The following is an 11,123-nucleotide window of genomic DNA, read 5'->3' as shown; positions in this document are numbered from 1 at the left end:
GTTTCGACCTTTTCTTCTTCGGTATTACCCTCCTAGGGCATGGAGCACCAACAAAAGAAAGAAAACTAGATGTCGCCCCTCTATATATACTATTCAAAAAAGTAGGGGAACCTGAAATATTAATGTTAATATCAACTGTTAGACCGAACATACGTTTTGACCACAGACATCCTAGTAAAGAACGTCCAGGTCTGTTTATCAACACACCGAAACACATTCCATAGTTTGCACATGCATCACGCAGTTGCCCCGTACACGTGAGTGGGATGTCATTCTCGATTTTGACAATTTCCAAGCAGGTCCATTAATCACTGTGGAACATTATTTCTGTCAATCATTTTCGTTCTGTTGATCATGCAGTTGTTATTGTTTTGTTTTAGTCATTTTTATTGTTTGAATTTGCGATTTACTGATAAAAAAAAAAACACGTCAAGTTTCAAATTTCACTTCTGACCCCAGTCGTCCTTCAAGATCTTTGGTGGTCATAAATCCTACTGTGATACTGAACTACCGGTTGTAATGTTTGCCCAATTAATTCACTATTATCATATAACCATTCCCCACAGCTAAAATGCCTTACAATTTTGGCAATTGCAAATTCTTATTAGAGTTCCCCTACTTTTATGAAGAGTATATTATAAGACACGCTTGAATGTCTCTGTAGAGGGGCTGGATCTAACTTAATCGGTAGAGCTTGGGTCAAAATATCAAATCTCATCGTGTGACATCCAGCAGCCAATGGTTAATAAATGTGCTCTTGAGGTGTAAAACAATTAATTTTGTATCTCTTTTGGGGGAAAAAAGTCCAAAATTATGTTTCCACAAGGATGTAACAGTATGTTATCATGAATACTGACATATCTATCAGTCCCCCCTCTTTCTCTCCACACACACACACGAACACGCACATACACACACACACACACACACACACACGCACAAACACACGCATCAATGTTTCCAAACATGTTTGTCATATAAGTATTAGGTCATAGTAATGGAGAATTATTGATCATGTATTATCTAAAATGTATGATTTAGATTTTATATTTTGTTTCTCATTCTTAAAGGCATATAGTGGGTTGTTACGTGACTATAGAAATAACCCATCTCAGTAGTAATCAAGGTTACTTTTATTTATAATCCTTGGTAGACCTGAGGTTGCGAACAGATTTGTAAACTTTCCCGTGGGAATATGCCTTTAACAGTGGGTTAGTGGTTAGCGAGAGAGAGAAATCGGTGTAGTGGCATTATACCTACCCATTGAGTCGTTAAAACTTGCTTTGGGTGGGACCCGGTACCGGGCTGCGAACCCAGTACCTGCCAGCCTTATGTCTGGTAGACAACACCACCGAGGCCGATCATGAAATTTACCGTTGGTCTGTCATCTTGTATAAACCTGAATTATATTTTCAAATTGTAGGGAGAGGACTTGATATAGGCATTTTGCCTGTTGGCCAATCCCAAACCAGCATTATAATTGGGAATAAATTTGGTTTAAACCAAACACACAAACATGCACGCACGCACACTGGCGTAGCCAGGATTTTAGACTGGGGAGGGGGTCCATACTATATTACTATATGTATGTACATATGTATGTATGTGTGTGTGTGTGTGTGTGTGTGTGTGTGTGTGTGTGTGTATGTGTATGTATGTACGTACGTATGTATGTATATATGTATGTATGTCTTGTCTTGTCTTGTCTGCCTGTCTGTGTGTGTATCTGTGTATACATGTGTATGTATGATTTCATAACATTTTGATTAAGGGGGGGGGGGGCATGGCCCCATTCCCACCCACCCCTCCCTACGCTACTGCCCCCACCCCACACTTTTTAAACATGATCAACACCAATGGAAAACGCCTGGGCTGTGCACTCTCCCCAGGACAACCACTACCAATACTGATATGACAAGTCTCAAAATGCACAAGACAGTCTGAGTTCTCATTGGAAATTACGACAGGTCTGGTGGTATGCACCCAAGAATCACAGGGGGAGAATCTAGCCGAGTCTGTAGAGCTCTCATCTGAGGTGTGTGTGTGTGTGTGTGTGTGTGTGTGTGTGTGTGTGAGAGAGAGAGAGAGAGAGAGAGAGAGAGAGAGAGAGAGAGAGAGAGAGAGAGAGAGAGAGAGAGAGAGAGAGAGAGAGAGAGAGAGAGAGAGAGAGAGAGAGAGACCGCCCTCCTGGTCTGGATCCCCCTTGGTGGACCCATTTTCTGGTTTTTAGTTTTTTCATCCAAACCAGTTCCTCATCATGACTCGTTTATCAAAGGCTGTGATGCCCTGTTAGGGTAACTGCAAATAATAGATCCCTTGCTGCTTATGGGAAAATGTATCAGATTTCTCTGAAGAATGTGTCAGAACTACTGAATGCTCGAAATCCAATAGCCGATGATGAATTAATTAATTCGCCATAGTGTTGTCGTCAGGAAAAAACTCACTTTTTCCATGAATCTCTGTCAAAAATTGATTACCGGGTATACTAAATCTTCCCGAGGGTGGGACGTAGCCCAGTGGAAAAGCCTTCGCGAGATGTGTAGTCGGTCTAAAGGATCGATACCCGTTGGTGGGCCCACTGGGCTATATCTCATTCCAGCCAGTGCATCACGACTTGTATATCAAAGGCCGTGGTATGTGCTATCCTGTCTGTGGGATATAAAAGATACTGTGCTACTAAAGGAAACATGTAGCAGGTTTCTCCTCTATGTCTCTATGTCAAAATTACCAAATGTTTGACATCCAATAGCCGATGTCTTCTTGCGGTGTCGTTAAAAAAATATTGTCGAACATGCCAAGACAATGCCTCCACTTGTTAGTGACGTTTGTACAACTTTGTCTACACGATGCAATGTTCTTGCACGGGGCTATGGTCCCCCAATCGAACCTTTTTTTTATTTTTATTACTGTATTAAATTTGAAAAAAAATCATACATACAGTGTGGGTTGTCTCCCACCCCCTAAACAGTGGACCCAACATGCCGTAACCCTCATTTTGCATAGTAAGCCCTTTAAGTCAGCATTTCCCCAATCATCCCCTATAAAATCTATATTATATGTTCAACGGCAATATACAGCACTGAATATTCTGATGCACCACCTTCAAACATCTTTATTTCAAAATTTTCCGTGGAGCATGCACTCGACCCCCCCCCCCCCCCCCCCCCCCCCTCCAAATATCTCACCATCTTTGGGAGCTTAGCTTATTTGCCTTTGACAATCCCCCCCCCCCCCCCCCCCCATTACACAATCCTAGATCCATATAAAATATAAAGAGGTACATTGTTTTTGTCAAGTTAACTGTACATTTCATTTTTATTTTAATTTGTATATAATTTACTTTTTTTAAATTGCCATCAAATATCATACAAATTATAAACTGGAACGCTTTGCCGCAGAGTATTACATTTTATTAATGTTTATGTGGTAAATTATAATTATATTAAATTTTTCAAATTCATTTTAAAAAAAGTTCTAGAAGGGGTTCAAACCAAATATCATTGCTGGACGATCTCTCAAAAACATCCTGTTATGATGTCTTAAACATTGAAATGTCGTTTTACCACTCCTTGTGAGTGAAAAACTGTGAAAAGGAGATGACCTCATACATGTCATAACACCATGGTCCAGTGAAGGCTTTTATAGGCAACTAAACACAACAAAAGTGAAAGGAATCTCTGGAAGACCAGAGAACTCTTTTTTTCTTCAAAATCTTAGTTAGCGATATTTCTAGTAATTTGCAAATTGATTAGCAACTACTGTTTAATGTTTTAAAATTGTGCATCAATCTCTGAAACTCAAAAAAGAAAGAAAGAAATGTTTTATTTAACGATGCACTCAACACATTTTATTTATGGTTATATGGTGTCAGACATGGTTAAGGAATACACAGATATTGAGAGAGGAAACCCGCTGTCGCCACTTCGTGGGCTACTCTTTTCGGTTAGCAGCAAGGGTTCTTTTATATGCACCATCCCACAGACAGGGTAGTACATACCAAGGCCTTTGATATACCAGTTGTGGTGCACTGGCTGGAACGAGAAATAGCCCAATGGACCCACCGACGAGAATCTGAAATCTAATTGCGTAGCGAATCACAACGCGATACTTATCAAAATGAAGATGACAAAATACAATTATAACAAGCAATCTGAGAGTACTGCTAAGGCAACACATGTTCCCTACTGGTCCCAAAATGTTTTGCATCTCTTTAGCTTATGGGGCGGGACATAGCCAAGTGGTACATGTAAATAACTCGCTTGATGCACGGTCGATATGGTATCGATCCCCGTCGGTGGGCCCTCTGGGCTATTTCTTGTTCCATCCAGTGCACGACGACTTGTATATCAAAGGCCATGGTATGTGCTATCCTGTCTGTGGGATATTAAAGATACTGTGCTACTAATGGAAAAATGTAGCAGGTTTCCTCTCTAAGTATATTATGTCAAAATTACCAAATGTTTGACATCCAATAGCCGATGATAATAAATCAAGGTGCTCTAGCGGTGTCGCCCCAATCGAACCTTTTTTTGTTTTTGTACTGTATTAAATTTTTGACCCAACCAGAGGAGGGGTGTGGGGGGGGGGGGGGGGGGGGAGAGGCACGGGGCCATGGTCCACCAATCGAACCTTTTTAGTTTTTGTACTGTATTAAATTTGATAAGATCATACATACATAGTGTGGGTTGTCTCCCACCCCCCAAATAGTGGACCCAACATCCCTTAACCCTTATTTTGCATAGTGAGCCCTTTTAGTCAGAATTTCCCCAATCATCCTCTGTATAATCTATAGTGGTCAACGGCAATATACAGCACTGAATATTCTGATGCACAACCTTCGAGCATCTTTATTTCAAAAATTTCCCGTGGAGCTTGCACTCGACTCCCCCCACTCCCTCACCCCCACAAATACCCCACTCTCTTTGGGAGCTCAGCTCATTTGCCGCTTCACAATCATTTTGCCCCCCCCCCCCCCCCCCCCCCCCCCCATATTACACAATCCTAGATCCACCCCTGCCCTGGTGAAAATATAAAGAGGCACATTGTTTTTGTCGTTAACTGTACATTTGATTTTTTTCAAATTTGTATATAATTTACTGTTTTTAAATTGCAATCAAATAACATACAAATTATAAACTGGAACGCTTGGCCGCAGAATATAACATTTTATTAATGTTTATGTAAGGGAGTGGTGAATGATATTATATTAAATTTTTCATATTCATAACCAAAAAAAGTTCTAGAAGGAGGTCAAACCAAATATTGCTGGACGTTGATCTGAATCAATCCTCAAAAACACCTTGTTATGATGTCTTAAACACTGAAATGTCGTTTTTACCACTCCTTGTGAGTGAAAAACTGTGAAAAGGAGATGACCTCATACATGTCATAACACCATGGTCCAGTGAAGGCTTTTATAGGCAACTAAACACAACAAAAGTGAAAGGAATCTCTGGAAGACCAGAGAACTCTTTTTTTCTTCAAAATCTTAGTTAGCGATATTTCTAGTAATTTGCAAATTGATTAGCAACTACTGTTTAATGTTTTAAAATTGTGCATCAATCTCTGAAACTCAAAAAAGAAAGAAAGAAATGTTTTATTTAACGATGCACTCAACAAATTTTATTTACGGTTATATGGCGTCAGACATGGTTAAGGACTACACAGATATTGAGAGAGGAAACCCGCTGTCGCCACTTCGTGGGCTACTCTTTTCGGTTAGCAGCAAGGGTTCTTTTATATGCACCATCCCACAGACAGGGTAGTACATACCAAGGCCTTTGATATACCAGTTGTGGTGCACTGGCTCGGACAAGAAATAGCCCAATGGACCCACCGACAAGGATAGATCCCAGACCGACCGCACATCTCTGAAACTTAATTGCGAAACGAATCGCGACGCGATACTGAACAAAATGAAGATGACAAAATACAATCTGAGAGTACTGTTAAGGCAACACATGTCCCCTACTGGTCCCAAAATGTTTCGCATCTCTTTAGCTTATTGGGCGGGACACAGCCAAGTGGTACATGTAAATAACTCGCTTGATGCACGGTCGATATGGTATCGATCCCCGCCAGTGGGCCCACTGGGCTATTTCTCGTTTCTACCAGTGTAGCACCACGACTTGTATATCAAAGGCCATGATATGTGCTATTCTGTCTGTGGAATATAAAAGATACTGTGCTACTAATGGAAAAATTTAGCAGGTTTCCTCTCTAAGTCTATATGTCAAAATTAACAAATGTTTGACATCCAATAGCTGATGATAATAAATCAATGTGCTCTAGTGGTGTCGTTAAACAAACCAAACTAACTTTCTTGCACACCAGTGTAAAACCCTGTCTACACGATCATGCATTTGTTCAAAGATAATGTTGGACATGCCGGGACAATGCTCCCGTTTGTTCGTGACGTTTGTATATCTACACGATGCAACGTTTGTTCACATTTGTTGCAGGTTGTTGATGTTTCATCTCCTGTGACGCCTGATGGCATTAAGGGCAGCAACGAAGACCTACTGTCGGTTATACGAGTCGTTGGCTCCGAAAGTTCTTCATGCCGGGTTGTGGTTGATTTCTTCGTCGTTGTTTCCATAACATACATTTTTGTTTACATGACTGGGTTGTTGGCCCTGAGCAAAACCTCCAACCTGGAGGACCAGAGTACTAGTTTTGTCTGACCCCTCCCCGCAAGACCTCTCCGGCATGGTTAAGCCTGCCAGGGCCCCGTTCCACAAAGCGATCTTAGCACTAAGATCACCTCAAGTGCATTAGGTAGTTACGCATTTAAGGTGATCTTGGCGCTAAGATCGCTTCGTGGAACGGGGCCCTGGAGCACAAGGCCGGTACAGATCTGGGGATCGTACGGACACTCAAATCACCCCGTCACGGCAAGGCACTAGCGCTGGGGGTGGTTTTGACGTTTCTTAGAATTAAAAAAAAATAATAATAATAATAATAATAATAATAAATAAATAAATAAATAAATAAGAAAATGGTGAAAAAACAAAATTGTAGAAAAACAATTATGATCATGTAAATCTTATTATTTACTTTTGCTTCTGAAGAAAATGCATTGAGATTAATAAATATGTAATGGACTGTTCATAGCAGTTTACTTAAAATGGGCGATTTTCATCAGGGTTCCCAACCAGTTGACATGAATGCAGTGTTGCACGGTTTTGGTTATGGCGCCATACCCCTCTAAATGAACTTTCTGGATCCGCCACTGATTCAGCCTTGGGTTTCCATTTAATAACATGGTTTTTGACCCAACCAGAGGAGGGGTGTTGGGTGTGTGGGGTGTGGGGGAGAGGCACGGGGCCATGGTCCACCAATCGAACCTTTTTAGTTTTTGTACTGTATTAAATTTGATAAGATCATACATACATAGTGTGGTCTGTCTCCCACCCCCCAAATAGTGGACCCAACATCCCTTAACCCTCATTTTGCATAGTGAGCCCTTTAAGTCAGAATTTCCCCCATCATCCCCTATATAATCTATATAGTGTTCAACGGCAATATACAGCACTGAATATTCTGATGCACAACCTTCGAGTATCTTTATTTCAAAATTTCCCGTGGAGCATGCACCAGACTCCCCCCACCCCACCCCCACAAATATCTCAGTATCTTTGGGAGCTCAGATCATTTGCTGCTTCACAATCAAATTGCCCCCCCCCCCCCCACCCCTCCATATTACACAATCCTAGATCCACCCCTGCCCTGGTGAAAATATAAAGAGGCACATTGTTTTTGTCAAGTTATCTGTACATTTGATTTTTTTTTTATTTGTATATAATTTACTGTTTTTAAATTGCAATCAAATAACATACAAATTATAAACTGGAACGCTTGGCCGCAGAATATAACATTTTATTAATGTTTATGTAAGGGAGTGGTGAATGATATTATATTAGGTCAAACCAAATATTGCTGGACGTTGATCTGAATCAATCCTCAAAAACAACACCTTGTTATGATGTCTTAAACACTGAAATGTTGTTTTTACCACTCCCTGTGAGTGGAAAACTGTGAAAAGGAGATGACCTCGTACATGTCATAACACCATGGTCCAGTGAAAGCCTTTATAGGCAACTAAACATAACAAAAGTGAAAGGAATCTTTGGAAGACCAGGGAACTTTTTTTTCTTCAAAATCTTAGCGATATTTCTAGTAATTTGAAAATTGATTAGCAACTATTGTTTAATGTTTTAAAATTGTGCATCAATCTCTGAAACTTAATTGCGTAGTGAATCGCGACGCGATACTGATCAAAATGTTCCCTGAAGATGACAAAATACAATTATAAGAAACAATCTGAGAGTACTGTTAAGGCAATACATGTCCCCTACTGGTCCCAAAATGTTTCGCATCTCTTTAGCTTATTAGGCGGGACATAGCCAAGTGGAAAACGAACATGAGTAATAAAGTCAAGCAGATCAAAAGATTTAATGTTATGACCAAATGTATAGAACATGGAAGACTGAACAATATATACACAGGTACACGTATGAAAGACACTTTTATTTGTATTAGGTTGAACTGGACCATGTGAGCATTCTAATATACATGAAAACACATACATGCTCATGTACATACACATGTACACACACACAAACATACACATGTACAAACAAACACATGTACAAATATACACATGTACAAATACACACACACACACACAAACATACACATGTACAAATATACACATGTACAAATACACACACACACACAAACATACACATGTACAAATATACACATGTACACACACACATATACACATGTACAAACACACACACACACACACAATGTACACACACACACAAACAGTCTCTCTAATTTCTTCCCTACATACATAAATTTTATTTTATTTTATTTAAATATTATATATTCTCTTCTGTACATGTATGTCTTGAAGGACACTGGTCAAACTCTAAGTGGGTCACTGCAGTCAGCCCTTCCCAAATCCACTGACCACAGGTAATCCCTTTGCATGTTTCACAGCTTAAAACTTCAGCTGCTCAAGAAGACGCAAGAATAACGGAGATAACAGACTTTGGAAAACACAGAAATCCACAGCACACCTTTGTGAGAAAGATAGCAGTCTCCTAAAGCCACAATAATGCCTCACCATATTATATGATTTACCAATATAAAATACATACAGAAGTTCAGTTTTAATAAACGTATGTGTTTATAGCCATCAATGATCATCGTGCTGATATCATCTGCTTTCAAATATTATGTTTATAGGGCCTTGTTTTTGTAACACAGACCAGTGCCAATCTTTTGAAAGTTAAAGTTTGTTTTGTTTTAAGGACACCACTAGAGCACATTGATTTATTAATCATTGGCTATTTGGTAATTTTGACATACAGTCTTGGAGAGGAAACCCACTACATTTATCCATTAGTAGCAAGGGATCTTTTAAATGCACCATCCCACAAACATTTCATTTCAACTTATTTCTGTGCTTATATCCAAGTAAGATTCAAGCATGCTGTCCTGGGCACACACCTCAACTATCTGGGCTGTCTGTTCAGGACAGTGGGTTAGTTGTTCATTGTTAGTGAGAGAGAAGAGGGTGTAGTGGTCTTACACCTACCCATTTAGTCATTAAAACTCGCTCTGGGTGGGAGCCGGTACTGGGCTGCGAACACAGTACTTACCAGCCTTATGTCCGATGGCTTAACCACGACACCACTGAGGCCGGTTATCCCACATGCAGGATAGCACATACCACAACATTTGTTATATGTGGTGCACTGGCTGGAGTGATGGGCCCACTGATGGGGTTCGATCCCAAACCAAATAAGGCAAGTGCTTTACCATTAGCCTACGGCCTAACCCCAATCTTTTGACTGTTAACAACTGCAGACTACTAAGTACATTTTTATATTACTTTTTAGATTATTGAGCATAACCAAAGGATTATCAAAGAATGATGTTTGATAGTAAGAAAATTTACTTTATTCTAAATGGTTAATGAATAAAAAATATATATATTTGAGATTGCAGTGTTAATCAAAGAAATCTTCAATGTCAATGTTTGGATTTAACAAATGCTCCTTAAATGGTGTCAGGTCCATTGCATTGAGAATTAAATTCTCAAACGTTTCTTCCAAGTTGGTCTCACCAATTAAAATGGCTCCCACTAGTCGTCCATCTTGAAGAACTGCTTTAACATACTCTTCACCTACAGAAAGAACAAATTTCTATCTTTACCCTTGATTTAATGAAAAGCACCACCCAACACACACACACACAAAACAAAAACAAGAACAAAAATCCCCCCCCCCCGCCTGCCCCCCAAAATAAAAATAAATGAAAAAGATTTCATTAGCATGTATACAATGTATTTCCTATTTTACCCATGTCACAGTTTAGTGAAATATTAACAGATATTTAAAGATAATAAATAAAACATATGATAATAAAAAGTTACTGTTTTGTCCATATCATCTTCACACATAAAAATTACTTAGAAGAAAAAAACACAAACGAAAAAAACCTAAACAAAGCAAGAAAAAAAGGGTTAAAAAAGAAGAAGAAAAAAACAATTCTTGAAAAGTAGGTTATTGTAAGCTTTTCATCAAAGACTAAGAATAGGAAGTTTTCAGACGTCATTAAAAATTGGAATTCCATTAAAAAAAAAAAAAACCATAAACATTTTTCATTTCTGCTTGTACAGGTATACTTTACTTATAATAACCAAGAAGAAGATATCCATAGTATCTAATTCTAGTATCACAATAACAGCTACCAAATACACACCTTTTGTGACTCGCAATAAAATTTCATAGTTGTCACCGACATCTCCATGCGGCTGTTCACCAAGAATAGGAAGTTTTCAGGCATCATTAAAAATTGGAATTCCATTAAAAAAAACCCATAAAATTCTCATTTCTGCTTGTACATATACATGTATATTTTACTTATAATAACCAAGAAGAAGATATCCACAATATCTAATTCCAGTATCACAATAACAGCTACCGAATACACACCTATTGTGACTCGCAGTAACATTTCATAGTCATCACCAAGGCCTTGTGCATTAAACTTTCCAAGAAGAACTACCTGTGAACAATTGAGAAATATTATATGTTTAAAAATAA

The 11,123-nt window shown here is 39.0% G+C and overlaps 1 protein-coding gene across 1 annotated transcript in view; it reads right to left on the bottom strand.

Moving 5' to 3' along the window:
• Positions 1 to 9,718: 9,718 nt before the first annotated feature.
• Positions 9,719 to 11,123, bottom strand: part of LOC121370540 (pyridine nucleotide-disulfide oxidoreductase domain-containing protein 1-like) — a 44,333-nt gene continuing 42,928 nt past the window's right edge. Inside the window, exons 13-14 of the mRNA XM_041495843.1 lie at positions 11,013 to 11,085; positions 9,719 to 10,201 (exon numbers count right to left, since the gene is read on the bottom strand). Of these exons, the coding sequence (XP_041351777.1) occupies positions 10,026 to 10,201; positions 11,013 to 11,085 (249 nt within the window). The 3' untranslated portion in view covers positions 9,719 to 10,025. The remainder of the gene's footprint in view (positions 10,202 to 11,012; positions 11,086 to 11,123) is intronic.

This window comes from Gigantopelta aegis, chromosome 4 (genome assembly GCF_016097555.1).
Source record: "Gigantopelta aegis isolate Gae_Host chromosome 4, Gae_host_genome, whole genome shotgun sequence".
NCBI lineage: Eukaryota > Metazoa > Mollusca > Gastropoda > Neomphalida > Peltospiridae > Gigantopelta > Gigantopelta aegis.
Note: the sequence above shows the minus strand (reverse complement) of the source record. Positions and strands in the feature narration are given on the sequence as shown.